General features: G+C 45.9%; 1 protein-coding gene across 2 annotated transcripts in view; it reads right to left on the minus strand.

The window, feature by feature from the left end:
- LOC147701303 (putative methyltransferase DDB_G0268948) overlaps window positions 1-20,497 on the minus strand; it is a 223,068-nt gene that overhangs the window by 136,980 nt on the left and 65,591 nt on the right. For both annotated transcript variants that reach the window (XM_086930028.1, XM_086930027.1), the window contains exon 2: window positions 13,389-13,527. In XM_086930028.1, the coding sequence (XP_086786154.1) occupies window positions 13,389-13,508 (120 nt within the window). In that variant the 5' untranslated portion in view covers window positions 13,509-13,527. The remainder of the gene's footprint in view (window positions 1-13,388; window positions 13,528-20,497) is intronic.

Here is a 20,497-nt window from a genome sequence, read left to right on the forward strand (position 1 = left end):
CGACGCCAACACCACCCTCAGAGGAACCCTCATCTACAGACCCCCGGACCCCGTCCACAGTTCAGCCACTCCATCGCCGACTTTGTCAGCACTCACGCCCTCGCCTCCATGGACTACATCCTCCTCAGGACCTAAACTTCCACCTTGAGAACAACGACACCAACTCCACCACCCTGATTGACAACCTAGCCAACCTCGGACTCAGACAACTCGTCACAACACGCACCCACTCCGCCAGTTACACGCTTGACCCCATCTTCTCCGCAAGCCCCACATCTCCTTTAACCACACCACGGAACTCCATTGGGCCGACCATCTCTGCATCCACCTCACCTTCAAGAAACCCACCACGCACCACCGCACCCAACAAATGCCTCGCCGCTGTTGGAGCAAAGTCATCAAAGACTAGCTAACCACCAACCTCGCCCTGAGCCCACCCGCCGACCCCGACACTGCTGCGCACAACCTCCGACAGTGGATCAACGACTGCGCCAACACCCTCGCACTGATCAAGAAACCCTCCAACAGTCACACCAACAAGAAAGCCAGCTGGTTAACTGAAGACCTCCAGGCCTCCAAGTAAACCTGACAAAAGCTGGAGAAGATCTTGCTCCGTGAACAAACACCGGACAGCCACACAGCCCACAAGAACGCCACCCTCAGACACCATCACGTTATCAAATCCGCCAAAAGGGCCTCCTTCAAAGACCACCAAGACAACAACACGCAAAACAGCAAAGAGCTCTTGAACATCGTGAAGGAACTCTCCAACTCTACACCAACGACGTCCCACCCTCGCAAGAACTGTGCGACTCACTGGCCACCTTCTTCCACCGCAAGATCGCAGACATCCACGACAGCTTCAATGCCACAACCGCCCGACAACCACTGAGACCTCTGCCCCCATGACCACCATCCGCACCAACCGCCTGCTCTCCTGGACCAACATCAATGATGACGACACCAAGTTCATGAACACCATCCACTCCGGATCTCATTCAGACCAATGCCCACACCAAATTTTCAACAAAGCCAGCACATCCATCGCACCCAATCTCCGGAAAGTCATCAACACCTCCTTCAAGACAGCAACCTTCCCGGAGATCTGGAAGCACGGCGAGATCAACGCCTTACTCAAGAAACTTCCGGCCCATCTCCCTGCTCCCGTTCACCGGCAAAGGTCGTCGAGAAGACTGTAAACGAACAACTGACACACTACCTCGAGGAAAACAACATCCCGGACCCTTCCCAGTCCGGGTTCCGCTGCAACCACAGCATGACTGCCCTAATCGCCGACACCGATGACATCAAGTCCCTGCTGGACAACGGAGAAACGGCAGCCCTCATCCTCCTGGACCTGTCAGCCACCTTCGACACGGTCTGCCAACACACACTACGAACACGCCTCCACAACGCCGGGATCCAAGAGAAGGCTCTGGACTGGACCACCTCCTTCCTCTCCGGCAGAACACAGAGCGTCCGTCTTACCCCCTTCTGCTCCAAAGCCACAGAGATCATCTGCGGCATACCCCAGGGCTCATCCCTCAGCCCAACTCTGTTTACCATCTACATGGCATCGCTTGCCCACGTCGCCTGTCGGCACGACCTCAACGTCATCTCCTACGCCGATGACACCCAGCTGATCCTCTCCCTCACCAAGGATCCCCACACCGCCCAAACCAACCTTCACGAAGGAATGAAGGCCATCGCTGAATTGATGAGGAACAGCCGACTGAATCTGAACTCAGACAAGACGGAGGTTCTCATCCTCGGATCCACTCCTTTGGCCTGGGATGACTCCTGCTGGCCGACCGCACTGGGATCCGCTCCAACACCCACCGACCAAGCACGCAACCTAGGGGTCATCCTCGACTCCACCCTCTCCATGACTAAACAAGTCAACGCCGCCTCCTCCTCCTGCTTCAACACCCTCTGCATGCTCCGCAGGATCTACATGTGGATCCCTACTGAAACTAGAAGAACGGTCACCCAGGCTCTCGTCAGCAGCAGGTTTAACTACGGAAACGACCTCTACGCAGGAGCCTCAGCCAAACTCCTGAGACGGCTCCAAAGCATCCAAAACGCCTCTGCACGCCTGATCCTTGACATCCCTTGTCGTAGCCACATCACACTCCACCTGAGAGACCTGCACTGGCTCCCGGTCAACAAGAGGATAACCTTGAAGCTCCTCACCCACGCACAGAAGGCACTCCACAACACCGGACCAACGTACCTCAACAGATGACTCAGCTTCTACACCCACACCCACCAGCTCCGCTCCGCCGACCTCGCCCTCGCCACAGTCCCCCGCTTCCGAAGAGCGACCTCCGGCAGCAGATCATTCTCCCACCTCGCCGCCAAGACCTGGTACACCCTCCCTATACACCTAAGGCAGAGCCAAGACTTGATAAGCTTCAGAAAACTCCTCAAGGCCTGGCTTTTTGAGCAGTAGCAACATTCTCCCCCAACACAGCGCCTGAAGACCTTCACGGGTGAGTAGTGCGCTTTACAAATGATATGATTGATTGATTGATTGATTGAATTATCAAAACAGATAAATAAAAAGCATTGTCATTTACAATGCCAATAGCTTAAACTTTCGCAAATGCAAGACCTATTGCTTTGCAAATGCTTACTTTATTTCATCCTCGGGTGCTGGGGAATGAGCTTCCCCAGCTCCCAAGGCAAGTTTTTTTCCTTCTGAATTGATGATCGGTTCATTTCACTTTCACTGCTTTGGTGTGCAGAAGCATATCTCAGCCACCAGAGCACCAAAGCAGACGGGAAAGGTATTGATGGAAAGGAGAGAATCTCCTCTTTCCCTAGTGGATCCCTGCTTGTGGATCGCTGCAGGAGGACGATCCAAAAGCACTTCCTTTAGGATAAAGGAACAGCCCAACCCACACAAAGGTGGAAACCCAGGTCAGGCCTTGGATAGAATACCATTTCCAATCTGAGGGTGATGTTACGATGTTAAAGAGCCTTAGACAGCACAAACATTGATTAATGGGATGTCTGAATTATTAAATGGATGTTAGATCGTGCACCGCGTGGTCTTAACGTAGTTAGATGGTTTACGGTGCTCCTGAGAATCACTCCCAGCCCGGGAGCGTGAGTCCTGAATGTTTGGGTTGCAACCCCACCCACGTGGGGTGTCTCTCTTGGCACAGGTTGTGAAATGCTGTGTCTACAGCCAAACTGAAATAAACACTCTTGACAAAGTTATTCTTCCATATTACTTTTGTATTCAAATAGGTTTGTTTCACATATATTTTCAACAATAATCAAGGTGAAACCTCATGTTCCACAATGCATCATTTCTGCATGCTGGGTTATATCAATTAAACCTTCTCCCTATGCATTTCGGCATTGTGCCTTCATCAGGGGATTGTCTGAAACAAACAAGAGTAATGCCTTTTTAGGTGTGGGGGTTCTCCTCCTAACGCGTGTCCACCACCATGATGCTCCGTCATTTTATAAAGAAGTGAATGTGTGCTCGTAGTTCCTACTCCATTCATGTGACTGTGAATCACGAGTGATGCTTGTTTCTGGTCAAGGAAGGACCTGGCTTGGCAGTTTGGTCTGGACTGTTCCCATGAGGCACAGGGTCAAGACTTATTTGCATATGGTTGGGTCTAAACTGGGGTGGCATGGTGAGCAAAAGAACAATGAATTTAACCCAGATCACTTGACTGGTGGGTGAATGTATGATTTATTCAGCATTCCGTCCATCATTTGTTTGCGTAGCACTTTTCACCCTAAGTTAGACGGGTATGCCCAGACATGGGTCTCTTGCCGACTGTGCCACTGGATTCAAGCTAGCCTGGCTGATAAAGGGTAATACCCAGAAACCGGTCCCACAATTCTTGTTTTTGCTCCAGGGAGGACCTGGCTTGGCAGTTCGGTCTGCACTGTTCCCATGAGGCACAGGTTCAAGACTGATTTTGTGGTTCTGTGAAAACGGACCTTGTCATGTGGGGTTATGGTTCCGTCATGATTTTGGTGATGTCGAACCGTATTTAGTGAATGCGGCTAATATGGAGTGAATTCGTCACGTTAGCTAGCGAGTTAACCATGTATTTGGAGATTTCCTCTCGAACATGGGTTCCATTTTGTTTAAGTCTCCATTTTGTATTGACAACACGCAGGCCGACTAATATGGTCGAACGAACTAAGCAGCCTGGCCTTCACGTATTGGTATACAATAACAGGGTCTTTCTTGACTCCAAGGTGAATTGCAAGGATCTGATTCCTTCACCTGAAACTGACCCTGCCGGGTCAATTTCCCTGGTTTGATCGTTGTCTGAGATTGCCAATCACTGTTCAGGACATTGTTAACTTTTAGTCTCCTTACACATGCCTTATCTTGCTCACTATCAGACATTGTTTCATTTTTCTATGCTCTTTATAACATGCATTGTGCTTTTCAATGATGGGTTTGTCCGGCTTGTGGAGATTGGATTTGGGACATTCCCAATCATTAACTTTGGGTTGGGATGTTGCAAACTGAGCTTTTCAATGCAAGACTGCTGCAATGTCCACTGTGTCTAACATGTAATAATCTTGCATCCACCTCCCAAAAAACATTATTAGTGAACTAAACAAAAGACAGAAGCAATCAGCAGCTGACCAAGGTTTCGCACATCCACTTCGTCTGTTTCAAAATTATTAGGCGGTGCGGCTACTCTCACCATCCGCTGCCAAGGATGTATTTCTGACCAATGGTTGTATAAGAGCAGAGAGGCGCACCCAATGAAGTCAATGATTATAAGAGAGTCCAAAAGGAGTTTCAGATCTTCAGTTCTTATTTAAAAAAGTGTTCTTTATTTTCATGTACAGCGGCACAGCCAACGCGTTTCATTCCCATTCGTGCCTTGGGAATTTCATCAGGGCATGTATAGACAGTTTATAGCAGTTGTGCTTCTTCGAGAACAGTATGTAAGCCGGTCACGGAAGGTCACAAAGTGTGCCTGCAAGCTGCTTTGTGCTTCTTTCCAAGTGGAATACTGATCCAAGTCCCCCCGGTGTTTCTGATCACTGTAACTTGTATAAGTCAAACGAAGACGAAAGTTCCGGGCCCCTCGAGGGAAATCCAAAAGTAAGAAAGGGGGGGTTCCGAGTACTCGATGAAGTATCCGACTTCAGTAGGGGTTTTGAAATAGCGAGTTGACGCGAACGGAGCCTATGATAAGGCCCCCGTTGTCCTCCGCTCCTCCTCGTGGAATGCATCCAGCATTCCACGAGGAGGAGCGGAGGACAACGGGGGCCTTATCATAGGCTCCGTTCGCGTCAACTCGCTATTTCAAAACCCCTACTCAAGTCGGATACTTCATCGAGTACTCGGAACCCCCCTTTCTTACTTTTGGATTTCCCTCGAGGGGCCCGGAACTTTCGTCTTCGTTTGACTTATACAAGTTACAGTGATCAGAAACACCGGGGGGACTTGGATCAGTATTCCACTTGGAAAGAAGCACAAAGCAGCTTGCAGGCACACTTTGTGACCTTCCGTGACCGGCTTACATACTATTCTCGAAGAAGCACGACTGCTATAAACTGTCTATACATGCCCTGATGAAATTCCCAAGGCACGAATGGGAATGAAACGCGTTGGCTGTGCCGCTGTACATGAAAATAAAGAACACTTTTTTAAATAAGAACTGAAGATCTGAAACTCCTTTTGGACTCTCTTATAATCATTGACTTCATTGTGTGCGCCTCTCTGCTCTTATACAAACATTATTAGTGGCATTCATGATGGATCAGCACTAGCAGCCGAAAAACACTATGCTTTTTAGGTCGAGCCTGGGCAACTAGGCATGCTGTATTCAGGTAGGGACTTAAAGCCCTGCCCACTCTCCGGCCATATTTTTCATTGGCTTGTCATTGTCCAGCGTGAACTGTGGCTGTTCATTGGTCAATATGCTTAGTAGTCCCTTCTTAGTACCGCCTTGTCACATTTTGTAACGTATCAAGGCGACACCCCCCGTTACATGTGTTGGTACTCTGTAGGCTTTAATTACAGCCTCCGAGCACTATTTTCTCAAATAGCTTTGTCCTGCTTGCTGTTAGCCACGCTTTCTCCTAATGCTTTTTAAAAAGAAATTATAGCACAGGGGCCAAAGGCATTTGCAATGCAATAGGTCTCGCATTTGCGAGAGTTTCAGCAATTGGCATTGTAAACGACAATACATTTTATTTATCGGTTTTGAAAACGACACATAAATAAAAGGCATTGTCATTTACAATGCCAATTTCTCAAACTCTCTTAAATGTGAGACCTATTGCATTGCAAATGCTTGTTAAAGAAAGCCTGGAGGACCAAACCTCTTACCCGGGAAAAACACAAGAGAATGCCGACCCAGCAGCATCCATAAAAAAGACTACCTGAGGCAGACAAACAGAAGGCAGAATAATACATCCATACCCAATCCAGCAGTGTTATTGCTATGAGAGGTGAACATGAAAATAGGATGGGTAAAGAAGTGCCAGTCTGGCGACAGGTCTACTTCGGATATTTTTACATACATGGAATTGGAAATATTATAAATGTAATAGTAAAATTAAAGCTTTAATAACTTCAGGAACCATACACAAGCGTATCTTTTGAGCACAAAGACAGGTTTCTTGTATTGAAAGTCTCTACCTGAAAGGGCACTCTTAATTTTTGCAGGCATAGTTTAGGACTACAGAAAACTGCAGCCTGACCAGTCATCCACAGATCATATGAGGTAGCTACCCTTATCTAGCTCCCCCATGTATTATACCTTTTAGAAACAAGTATTTGTGGCAATTCCCTATGATCTGCATATTGGCAGCAAACCAAGGGTCAATTTAGACAATCCTTTCAGAAAAGGTCCTGTATACATCTGCTGATAGAGTGGCAAATTCTCCATATCATCAGACTGTGTAGATATATATTTTAAGAAGCTACCAAAAAACCAGATTTCCTAAATCTTAGACCAGGGGAAATCAGGAACAGCAGAACAATAAGAAGCAGGAAACATCCCTACCTGCCTCAACACTTGGAAGCTCTTGATAAAAACGCCCAAACTACCAGCTTACATGCACCAGTTTCCTAATCTCAAGGGGCTGGAATAATAATGGACTGTGACAAAAATTGCTTGAAGATAATTTGCGCGTTTCTGGGAAGTGTTTTGGGAGCAGTGACATATGGTTGAAAAACAGATAGTAGCAGGAGCAGTCACCAGATGGAATTGTTTAACTTGCAGTAAAGCATATTTCTTCATTGTTCTGTCTTTGTTGGCCTACCCATTTTGCTTTCAACCGGTCAGTGGCATGATGAACTTGAAATAACGGAAGAAACTCAAGAACACTCAGGTATCACATGGGATGCACACAGACTGGAGGCAAGTACATTTGAGAGCCACCATTCTCTTATCACAGTAGTGTATATGAGTAGTTAGTTGACTCCCGAATTATAACAAGCACTTGCAATGCAACGGGTCTTATGAGAGTTTGAGCTATTGGCATTGTAAATGACAATGCCTTTTATTTATGTGTTGTTTTTAAAACTGATAAATAAAAGTTATTGCAATTTACAATGCTAGTAGCTTAAACTCTCACAAATGCAAGACTTATTGCTTTGCAAATGCGTTAGGCACCCATGCTATAAATGGTTTTAAAAGCATTAGGAGAGGGCATGTCCTGCCTGCAACAGCAGGCTTTTTGAGAAAATAGTGCTCAGAGGCTGTAATTAAAGCCTACCGAGTAACAACACACGTAACAGGGAGTTTTGCCATGGGAGGTTACAACATGAAACAAGGTGGTACTTAGGAAGGATTCCAAGCCTATTGATCAAAGAACAGCCACAGTTTACAGTGGACAATGACAAGCAAATCAAAAATATGGGCCGAGAGTGGGCAGAGCTTCAAGTCCCTACCTGAATACAGCATGCCTTGCAGAGCAGCGTCTGCACTGCCCTGGCTCGACATAAAAAGTAGGTTCCTAAAAGGGACCAGAGGAAGAAAGTAAATTGACAATGCTCCAGGGGTTGGACAGACACAAGATAGGCAAGCAAACCTTTGAATTGAAAGCTAGCATATGAGAGTCAGAGGAAAGACATCCAATGTTAAGCAATCGGTGGGCTCCAAGCCCCTGTATGTTGTTGGGAAGTCCGCAATATGTCTCACTGCCAACATGGCAAGCACTGTCTCGTACACATAACCTAAAAATGGGCTCTGTTTCCCAGTGAGCTATTGAAAGACAAAAGTAATTGATGTGCAAGGGAGCTACACACACATGGCCCCAGTGCAGGAGAGCATGCTCCACTAATGGTAGCTACAACCCTGAGGCATGGCACTGGAATTCGAGATGCAGGAGTTGCTGCAGTACCACTATGAATCTTGAAGGAGGTTAGATGAAGAATGATTAATAAAGGGTCCTTCACATGTTTATCTTCTGGCGGCATTTGTTGTGTTTTCAAATACAGACTGTCACGTATCTCCTGTACCTTTAGTGGAGTGATGTTATTGTCCAGAACCCTCACTCTAAAGATTATTCCAGCACCACTGCCCCCGAGAGGAGTGCTTCATTTGAGCTGGTGGATGCCAGGAGGCTACCAGCGCGTACTTTCCTCATTCGACTTTCACCCAGAGGAAGAGAGAGAGAAAAACACAAAATATGGAGTGGAAGAGGAAGCAAAAGACAAAAAACAGTGACAACGCTGGAGCGCAGAGATGAGAAAGAACCAGAAAAAGGGAGATGATGAGGCAGGGGATGTTTGTTGGAGAGTAAAAGAAGCATGAGGCGGAATCAAGACTACTCTGCCTTGATATTTATCACCCCGAACATTTATAGTGGCAGCTGTGAGACTTTGGGCCCAGGAACTTATTGTTTTACAAATTAAGCACTGCCTAAGAGAGACCTGAAGGGCGTGAGGGGACGTTCCATTGCTCTGCATGCATCAAGACTTATCCTTACACTGCCTCCCAAAATCTAATCTGTGCACATTAAACCAGCCTGAAGGCTTAATGCTATAGATGTCCACGCAAAGAATGTGGTTCTTTGGTAATATACCCTCGTCATTGTGGTCAGTGAATTAATTCCACCTAAGGTATGGGACTGTGAAAGGCAATCAGCCGTGGACAAAGAGTGACAATCAATCCCTCTTTCCCCGCCCCTCCACCTTCTGTTGCTGGCATGGGCACTGCATTTACGAGACTATAGTGGTGTGGGTTCAAGAACCCACTGAGCTGTGCATGCCTCAGAGCCGTCACAGGCTCCTCATTCTAGACCTCATGCACCGCCGAAAGACATCAGGCTAGCTACACGGTTTGTGAGAGTTTAAATGTCACCTCTTATGATGCTTAAAGCTCTTTCTTGCGCACCCACAGGCCAGCCCCCCCAAGACCACATGATTAGGGTCCTCAGGGATTTCGGCCATTGGGGGCCCCTGAGGATGATTTGCGCTGTCAATGTACCAATGGCAATCAGCCTCACAGTTTGTCCCACAGACAACAAAGTCAGTGCCCTACAACTCTCCCTTTCATGGTGCCAAAGATATTTATTTAGCATTTGTACGGCTCAGAGAATCATCCTCATGGGGATATCTCGGCGCCCGGGTGAACAGAAAAACAGGTCCATTGAATGGCCTAGGATCCTAAAACATCCAGGTCTTTAGGCTCTTTTTGAAGTGTGCCAGGGAAGTACAGCCACGTAGTGATTCCAGAAACCTGTTCCAGTGGAAGGGAGCTTGATGAAGAAAAGCCCGCCCACCGATTCTCACTTTCTTAATTTTGCAGGGGGCTAAAAGATTTTGGTTGCTGGATCTTAGTTGCCGCCACATCACTAATGCTCTTACCTTCTTTTTTAGGTAGGCCGGACCCAAGCCTTGCCTTGCCTTAAACACCAAGATCAAAAGTTTGAAGACTGCTCTCTTCTTTACAGGCAGCCAATGTAGGGACTGCAGCAGAGGACAGTATGGGGTATGTCTAGGTTTATTCAAAATCATTCTGGCTGCAGTGTTCTGCAGTACCTGGAGCCTAGAGAACAGTGCTTCTGTGGCTCCAACTAGTAGGGAGTTTCCGTAGTCCAGCCTACTCACAATCAACGCCTGAATGAGAGTCTTTCTTGACTCCACAGGGATCCAAGGAAAAACTTTCCTTAGCATTTTCAAGATTCCAAAACATGAGCTAGATAATAATTGTACATGCTCTTCAGAAGATAGATTGCTGTCCAGAAGGACTCCCAGATTCCTAGCCTGCTTAGTGGGGAAGGGAGCATTCCTAAATTTCGAAGGCCACCACTCTGGAGTCCATAGTTCTTCCGCCTTTCCAAAGAGGAGGATATCCGTCTTATTTGAATTCAGCTGGAGGATATTGTCCCTCATCCAGGCTGCGATGTTCAACAAACAGATCTTAAATTTCTTTATCATGACCGCAGGATCCGAATCGATTGGGATAATCACCTGTGTTTCGTCTGCATATGAGATCGTCTCGAATCCAGATGCCCTTATAATTGCAGACAACGGAGCCACATAAATGTTGAACAACGTTGGGCTCAGGATGGAGCCCTGCGGTACGTCTTTGTCCACTAGGTTGGTTGCAGACAGAAATGGCACTAACTTGACCCGCTGGGATCTCTTTAGCAGAAATCTTTCCAACCATGCCAGAGCTTGCCCTCGACACCGATCTCCTGTAGTCTGCAGATCAGGATGGAATAGGAGATGGTGTTGAAAGCCGCCGATAGATCTAATAGTACCAACATAGTAGGCGTCCCCTTATCCGTTGTGATAGTGGAAAAGGAGTCCAACTTGGGTAGAGAGGAGACACTCACCCTTGGATTGGGTAACAGAGTTCTGTTGTGCACTATGCATCCCCCATGCATCTGTACACAGCCCAAAACCTCATAAGTTCAAGTCAAAGGGCCGCCACAGGAAGAGCACCCGGGCATCTGAAGGTGAGCCGGGGAATACTCAGCCAAATTAGCATTGGCCATGAGACCAACAGACCTGCCTGGCACAGACTTTAATGAGGATGTCAAAGGACAGCAGCTGCTTCTGGGGCTTGCCAATGATGCTCCTAGCACAGCCCTTCCTACACTTAGTCTGGTTTCTCCTATTTGCTCTTTCCCTGGACTCTCAGCACCAAAATAAAACCATCATTGCACCGTAAATCTAGGACGCACTGCATGAAACCCCAACGATCCACCAGCCTTTGAAAAGCACTTGTATTACAACGCTCACACTTTTGTAGCGCATTTTTAATAGAGAATGATAAGAACTAGCAATGTGAAATACATAGGACAAGGGTTAGTGTATATAGTGCACTGCTGCCCTCCTGTGTCTATTCAGGAAAACTACACTAACAGAAAGTTAAAATGAAATAGAATGCACAAGGAAACAAGCAGCCAGATGCATCAACAGATGGAATTGCGATTCCTAAATAGCGATTTTTAAGGAAACGCTATTTAGGAATCGCAAAAGCCTATGCATGTAGAAATCGCTATAAAAATAGCGATCCCTACACATTCCTTAATTGCGAGTCGCAAATTGCGAGTCGCAATTAAGGAATGCTGTCCCATTCATTCCTATGGGCCTCCAGGTCCATAGGAATGAATTAGAGATTGCATGAGCAATGTGCGAGTAGTACCAGTAGGTACTCGCAAATTGTTCATGCAATTTCAAGGGTGCAAGGGTGTCAAAATGACACCCTGTTGCACACCTGAAATTGATCCGTGAACATATGTTGCACACATACATGCCCTCAGGGCAAATTTTGCAAATTACCATGAAGTTCAACTTTATGGTAATTTGCTACTCCTATTAGCGAAATTGCTAATTTTTTTACTTTGATGCATTGCATTTAAGGAATCTCAGTTTGGGATTCCTTAAATGCAATCACAATTTAAGGAATCTCAATTTAGAGATTCCTTAAATTGCGATTTTTGCATTAGGGATGATGCATCCCAAATGCAAAAATACTGGTCGCAAAGCCGTTTGCGACTGGTTTTTAGCTTGATGCATGTGGCTGAAGACGAAGCACGCACACAGGCTAGCCTATACCCCATCACTCCATAGGTAAAACAACAGATCGCCTACAGCGCAAGCGCTGTTGAGGCTCGACCTAAAAAAAGTCTTTAATAGTTGTAAATAAAGAACATTTGAAGAACCTCTGAATATAAATCCTTAGGCTTGGTACCGCGAGTGTCGGCATACACAACTGCCAGAGGAAGTTGGAAATGGAAACATTGACATGGTTTCAACACCAACATCTCATTCCTGGTCAGTGTTGGCAGAGAGCCAAGAGGAAGTAGACGTCCACCAATGCAGCTGTGACCTACCATTTGCCCAGATACTGGATAATCACTGCAATAGAAAAAATTCAGTGACCATTCACTGGATATTGAGGAAAATGTGGGGGAAATGTGTTCGATACATTATGGCATTTGATGGCACTATGACATTTATAGTCACCAGCACCATGCGTACTAATTTTACTGGTGAAAGAGAACCTATGGGCGTGGTATTAAAATATGCTTATTAAAATATGCTCCAGAGAAAGAACAGTCACATCTAGTGTAAAACACTGAACACTAAAGGCCTATATTTAACGCCAGCCCACCTTAGCCTCTCTCTGTGCACACTCCACATATACCCCTAGATTCATCAAAGTCCCGTTTTGCGAGTCCTTAATAGAGATTATTAAGGAATCGCTATTAAGGACTTGCAAAACGGGATTCATGTAGGAATCGCTGGGGGAGTTATTCCTTATTTCCGATTAGCAATTTGCTAATCGCAAATAAGGATGCGATTTAAAGGGTGCTAGGGGTGTCCAAAGGACACCCTGTAGCACCCCTGAAATGTAAATTTCGACTTATGTTGCGCACACACATGTCCAAAGGACATGTGTGTGTGTAACATACAACTGAGAAAAATGCACAAAAGTGCATTTTTCCCAGTTTTCGCTATTTACCACAAAGTCAGACTTCGCGGTAAATAGCGTCAAAAAAATAGCAACATCGCAATTTATTAATGGTTCATGAATAGCATTTAAGGAATCTCAAATTGAGATTCCTTAAATGCGATCGCAATTTGAAAAATCGCAATTTTTAGCGATTTTTCAAATTGCGAGTTCATGACCCATTGATGAATTCCAAATGCCATTTTTGCGGGCGCAAACGGCCGAATTTCTGCGATTCGCACCGTTTGCGCCCGCAAAAATGCTTCATGAATCTAGCTGTTAGACATTAGCATGGATTCATTTTGAAATATAAAAGTCTCTCTAAATTTGGAATCATGGGGGGATAAAGCAGTCAATACCAATTGCTGGTCTGACCCATACAACTTCAGCATGGCTTTTGTGTTGAGCTCATGGTACTGTGAGGCCATACAAACAAAGACAACTTGAATCTAGGTTCCCCCTTTTCACCTTTTCTTCCAGGTAAGACAGGACCAGCTTCTGCATCTCCGGAGGCAGAGATAACCGGTATTTCTGGTAAAGAGAGGCATGCTCCTTCTCTTCGAAGAGTCGGGTGTCCATGTTTGCCATTGTAGAGGTACACCTGCACCTAGAACAAAAAATAGACTTTTTAAATGTTCTTCTTGTTAAATGACCTCAGCCACAGTGTTAAAGCATGGACTCTGGCAAGGAATAACAATACAAATACTCAAACACTGCAACCAACACTCCACTCATCCAACCCTCCCTTTTTTCTCTTCATTAATAAGAAAGTATAGATGAAACAGCAAACATTTCAACCCACAAAGGGTTCATTTGCCTTGTAACATTCTTTAACTATGTCAGGGGCATTTAACTGTAGGCTCTGAAGGGATTTTGAGACTGCACAGTTAGATGCCAAGCCTGGTATATGGTGGTGAATGGAACATTGAGAAATGAACTTGTAGTAGTTGCAAGTATCAACTGTTAGAAAGAGTCCATATTAGGTCGTACAATGGAGAAGATTTCTGCAGGTCGTCTTAATGTAGTGACATATGGGATCCCGTCAAGAGGAGCACCTGTGGTACGGGGAACTAATTGCCACTGATCTTAGTTTCTTTCTACATCTGAGTAACCAAGTAGGAAAGCTAGAGACCAGCCTTCCATGCTGCAAATCCTGCGAACATTTGCCATGAAGAACAAGATATCAACCAGTACTAGAGGTATGTGATCGCTGCTGCAATCCGTGGTGGCTCAGGGCTACAAAAGTCTTTACAGTTTGCACAGCGCATTAGCGCCTTGAGACCCTCCGGGTGAGTAGTGCGCCATATAAATGCTGTGATTGATTGATTGAGCAGAGTGTAACAAAGTCCTGGAGGGTTTGACCCTAGGTCCAGTTTAGGTTCCTTCCAGGTACATTAATGCAACCTCTTTGTCTTTCTCCCTCGCTTCTCCCTGGCTGCAGGAACAAGAGCGGTGGAACCCCTTTTAAATGCACAGGCTGTGATTTCTTACTTTCCTCTCCACGGAAATGTCGCTCTCTATCTATCCATTTTTTGGTTGAGTTCTATCTGGCAGGACCTACCAAACGTCAACCTAGAACACCACCTCTTCCTATTTATCGCCGCCAATGGCATAAAATATCAGTTGAAAATCTGCGTGAACACTGGCAACAACCTCAGTTCTCCGAAGCAGACTCAGCCGAAGTGGCATTGGAAAAGTACAATAAATCTCTTAAACTAGCCATTGATACTCTCGCCCCGCTTAAACTTCATAAGCAGTACCCCCCTACTAAACAAGAAAAGTGGTATACCGTTGACCTCAGGAAAGAAAAACAGAAATGCAGGAGGCTTGAAAAAGCGTGGAGGAAATCTAAAAAAGAGCAGGTAAAGAAAATGGTTTTAGAAGCTCAGTCAAATTATCACAAGAATATAAAACTTGCAAGGAAAAATAATCTATCCCTACGATTAGATGAGGCGGGAAATTGTCCGAGGGAATTATTCAAAATCCTGCTAAGTTTTGTAAAACCGTCAGCTACTGAGAGCCCTGACGATGCCTCACAGACACTGTGTGATGAGATCTCCATGTTCTTTGAGGATAAAATAAATCTGATTTATAACAAAATCATTGCTTCTCAAGGCACAGGAACCAGGTCCCCCCCTCCATGTTTATCTTCCGCACCTATTAAAAGCACCTTTCTTACCATTCCACCTGTCAGTGATTTAGACCTTCCACTCCTCATTAACCACATGAAAACTGGCTCCCCAAATGATCACCTTCCTGTTAAAATGGTGGCCCCTCTGATCTCCATCCTAGGACCCTCCATTCAGTCAGTTATGAATACCTCTCTGGCGAAAGGACAAGTCCCAAGGGAATGGAAGATAGCGGTGGTAAACCCCATAAGGAAGAAAGCGACCTCCCCCTGGACAGATCTTTCAAACCTTAGGCCCATCTCCCTTCTACCCTACATCGGTAAAATGACAGAGAAGCACGTAAACACCCACCTATCGAATCATCTGGAAGCAGCAGAAGGCCTGGACCCTTCACAATCTGGGTTCAGGCCAAACCACAGCACCGAATCAGCCCTACTAGAAGTGACCAATAACATCAGGCTGACACTGGATAGTGGGGGGTCTATGATTCTGGTGCTGTTGGATTTGTCTGCTGCTTTCGATACGATGTCTCACAAAGTGCTTCTCGACCGTCTGAAGGATGTAGGGTTGGGAGGTGCAGCCCTGTCCTGGGTGGAAAGTTTCCTTTCCTGCCGCTCTCAAGAAGTCAGGCTGGGCTCCCATAAATCCACCTCCAGGGAGCTCACCAGGGGTGTGCCACAGGGCTCATGTCTTAGCCCCACATTATTTAATGTGTATGTGGCCCCCCTGGCTGACCTAGTGAGGCCATATGGGTTTACCCCGATATCCTACGCTGATGACACCCAGCTGATGTTCCCCTTTAAAACTTTTACTCCTGCCCTGCAAAAATCTTTTGCTGAAGGCATGAGAGCCGTCGCAAATTGGATGGCCGAGAATTGCCTTCAATGCAATGTGGGCAAAACGGAAGTTTTATTGTTTGGGGAGGAGGCAACATTATGGCCTGGGGAGTGGTGGCCCACAGAACTAGGACCAGTTCCTGTCCCAAAGCAGACTGTCAAAAACTTGGGGGTGTTATTCGATCAAGCCCTGACTTTCAAACATCATGTCAACCAAGTTGCTGGCACATGCTTTAGGGCCATCGGACTATTAAAAAGGGTGTTCCCCTATATACCTGATAGTCACAGGAAAACTCTAGTCCAGGCACTAGTGATCAGTAGACTGGACTACTGTAATGGCCTTCTATTGTCAACTAATGAAGGCCAACTAAACAAACTACAAGTAGTCCAAAATACGGCGGCAAGGTTAGTTCTCAATGCTCCATCTAGAACTCCCTCCCGTCCTCTACTAGCCAAACTCCACTGGTTGCCAGTGCGGCAACGCACGAAGTTCAAAATTCTCTGTACCATTCATAGATGCCTGACAGGAAAGGGCCCCAAATATTTGACTAAAGCTTTTCAACCTTATGTACCAGGCCGATCACTTCGATCGAGTAACCTCTATTTACTTCAGGTCCCCAAAATAAAAAAATCTCGTCAAGGAGGTCGTGCTCTGGCACATACAGGTCCCGCTCTCTGGAACTCCCTTCCCCTTAAACTTAAACTCATCACCAACCACCTATCTTTTCGCAAAACACTCAAACACACCTTTTCACTACTAATTAATTCAGTTTATGATTTATCATCTCTGTAATGATCAGGCACAGGTCTAATCCCTCCATCCAGCATGAGCGCGGAGATACCCCTTCGGGGATTTATTCAGGCGCTATAGAAGCACATAAATTAATAAATAAATAAATGGTGGCTGCTAAACCCCTTAGCTCCCCCAGGTCGATAAGGGCTGCTCTAGTCAATTGCCGTTCCCTGCCTCGTCATGCTACTGATATATGGTTATCAATAGACACTCAGGCCTGGGATATCCTATTCCTTACGGAAACGTGGATCAAAGATACGTCCAAACCTTATATTCACTTGGCCACTCCCCCCGGCTACCGTTTGGTGGGTATTAATCGTGAGAACGATAAAACGGGAGGGGGTCTTGCCATTATTTTAAAGTCATACTTTACTTTGACGGTCAAGAAACTCCCCAATTTGGGATTAATTGAAGCCATGTATTTTACGATCCTGGACTTGTCCACTATTATTCTGGCTGGCATTTTGGTATATAATCCCCCCACTGCTTCTACGTCATCACTTGCCATCCTTCTACACACTATAGCTGACCTGTCCCTTAGACACGCCTACTTCACGGTCTTGGGTGATTTTAACCTTCATGTTGACATTCCCTCTTGTGCCCAAGCGTCCTATTTAATTGAGACCTTGCAAGGATTAACTCTGCTTCAACTAGTTAAGGGCCCTACTCATACTGCTGGTCATACTCTTGACCTAATATTTACTAACCATCCTGGCATCTCCTCTTCTTCTTCACTGCCCCTCACTTGGTCGGATCATTTTCTTCTGCCTTTTGATCTCACTATCCCTAAATTGCCCCCATCTTCTATTTTGACTGGAGAGACTGGGAGAAAAGGGCATAAAATCACCTGTGACGCCATTGATCCCTGTTTCCCCCATCAATTTGATCCTGCCAGGGACCTCAATGAGGAAGTGGCGAAATACAACTCTGATCTTTTAGCTGCAATTGATGTAATCTCTCCATTAAATCCGATTACGTCCTCTAGATCTAGACCTTCTGCTCCGTGGTTTTCCCCTGCTTTACGCGAGGAAAAAAGCTGGTGTAAGCAGTTGGAACGCAAATGGCGGCAGACCTATGACCCTGAATTAAAACTAATTTATAAGTCGGCCCTGAATAAATTTCAAAAATTAAAGCGTTCCACGATGAGAGATCATTTTTCGCAGCTCATTAAGAATTCTGAGAATTCTACCAAAATCCTTTTCAAAATTGTGAAGGATTTTGTCAACCCTCCTGCTTTGATGACTCAGAGCTGCCCGAGTCAGGCTCTTTGCAACGGGCTTTCTGATTTCTTTCAGGACAAAATTACTAAGCTTATCTCCCCATTTGAACCAGTCCTATCCCCCTCTCTGATTGACGCGACTGATTCTCAGAAAGGTCAGTTTACTTCCTTTAAAGAGCTCACTTCCGAGACCGCCATCAAATCACTCATTCAATGTAAATCAGGGTCACCACTGGATCCAATTCCCGCTAAAGTGATGAGCAATCTCGCCCCGGTTTTGGCTAGCTCCCTACTCTCCATTTGGAATTCCTCGCTAAATTCGGGTCAATTTCCCTTAGCGAGGAAACAGGCCATGCTAGTCCCAATCCTGAAAAAAACGGACGCAGATCCCTCTCAATTCTGCAATTACCGCCCGATTTCCCTTCTGCCCAAACCAGCTAAGATCCTGGAAAAGGAGGCACAACGGCAACTAGCTCATTACTTGGAAGCCGACCAGCTACTTCATGACTCACAGTCGGGATTTAGAACTGGATATAGTACTGAGACGGCGCTCTTAGAGGTCTCAGAGACTATCCGTGAGTGTGTGGACAGGGGCGAGGAGGCCTTGTTGGTCCTCCTCGACCTGTCCGCCGCTTTCGATACTGTGTCCCATGAAATACTCCTGGACCGTCTACGGCAGTTAGGAATTGGAGGCACGGTTCTGACTTGGATCAGATCGTTTCTTACTGGGCGGACGCAGAAGGTATTTCTCCGGCCCTTTGAATCTGAAGGTAAACCTCTTTTATGTGGAGTGCCTCAGGGCTCCGCCCTGAGCCCTTTATTTTTCAACGTCTATTTAGGCCCTCTGGCTAGGGTAGTGGAATTTAGGGGGGTCAGAGTGATCTCTTATGCTGATGATACTCAGCTTGTGTTTTCATTCAGTGATCACTCTGACTCCAACTTTTCTAATTTTGGCAACTGCCTTAGCAATATTTGTTCCTGGATGGCCACTAACCATTTAGTCCTAAATACTGACAAAACTGAGGTGTTACTTTTTAACCAAAAAACTGCACTTCCCAGTTCTTTACGGTGGCCAACTGTATTGAATCCCCCTCCGGTACCAGTTCAGACGGCTCGCAACCTGGGCTTCCAATTTGATAATGCCCTCTCCTGTAAATCTCAGATCAATAAGGTTGTATCGGCCTGTTTTGGCAAACTGCGTATGATCAGGAAGATCTATCCTTACCTCCCTCTAGATTCCCGTAAGACCATTGTCCATGCCCTGATCACGTCACATTTGGGCTATGCCAACAGCCTCTATGTCGGCGCCCCCCTTTACCTTATTGAACGGTTGCAAATTGTGCAAAACGCGGCTGCGAGACTGATCGGAAATATTCCTTTCCGCCATTCGGTATCATCCTACCGGAAAGAACTCCACTGGCTTGCCATCTCCCGCCGCATTTAGTTTAAGGCTCTGATTCTGGCATTTCGCGTTCTCAATGGTTCAGGCCCGGGTTACCTGAAAAAAAAGACAAGCTCTCTCAATCTGTTAGAACGTTGAGATCAAACAGCCTTCGTCTTTTGGTGGTGCCCAGATTTTGTCACGCCAGGAGTGGGGGCAGAGCATTTGGAGTAATTACAGCTAAACTCTGGAACAGCCTCCCTTTAGATCTGAGGTTCTGTGAGTCGGAACCTTTGTTCCGACGTAAACTTAAAACTTGGCTGTTTACTACTCTTTAAACTAGATTCCTCTCTTAGCAAGTATTCAATTAGCGCCGGGACACCCCCTCTGGGGGTAGCTGCGCGCTTTATAAGCTTCTTAAATAAATAAATAAAATAAAAGCCATCACCCTGCTGTGCTCCACCATCCACACAAGGAGTTCATAGCGCAGAGGGAGAGAAGCTTCATTAGTATGTGACCCCAGACCATGCCATGTTTAATACTGAGGAGTGCTGTTGTCCTGGAGGGCTGTTCGTCCTCCCAGTCATGAAGGACTAATGCTCAGGTTACTATGAGGGTGGAAATGAGCAAGAAGAAGCCCTGTTCAAATGGTAAAGGTGCTACCTAGTGGAATCGTGGAACCTGGAGAAGGCATTTTCTTGGCACATGAATGGATACAATGGAGAACATTCTGAACAATTTCAACTTGTTACACTTCGTTGTTTAGATTTGTTAATTTTGTTAATTCCTTGACCAATAGGTTTTGTTCTTTTAGTCTATTGAGACATATTTTAAAAAAATATGGCAGCAGGTCCAACGAGTCCCAAGGACAACCGTTGAAAGTTTACAGAACACTGAAAAAGCCAATAGGTCATGCCTTTAGCAGGCAAGTGCCATCCTATTGTCTTTGCCAATGCTTCTTTGCATTTATACTTTACTTACCTTGCCACCAGGGTATTACGCATGTCTGTAAATGTAGGCTAAGATGGCAACTGTTAGACCTGGCATCTTTGGCGTGGTTTTCCCCTATCTTTTTGCCTCTACCTCCTGTATTTTTGATGCTGTGCTGGATTTCGTTTTTGCTGGTTTAGATGCTTTGGACACTCTGCCACTGCTGATCAGTGCCAGAGTGTAGGTGCTCCCTTTGTAAATTGCTATTCTGATTGGCTATACATGTTTG

Source organism: Lissotriton vulgaris, chromosome 7 (genome assembly GCF_964263255.1).
Source record: "Lissotriton vulgaris chromosome 7, aLisVul1.2, whole genome shotgun sequence".
NCBI classification, from domain to species: domain Eukaryota; kingdom Metazoa; phylum Chordata; class Amphibia; order Caudata; family Salamandridae; genus Lissotriton; species Lissotriton vulgaris.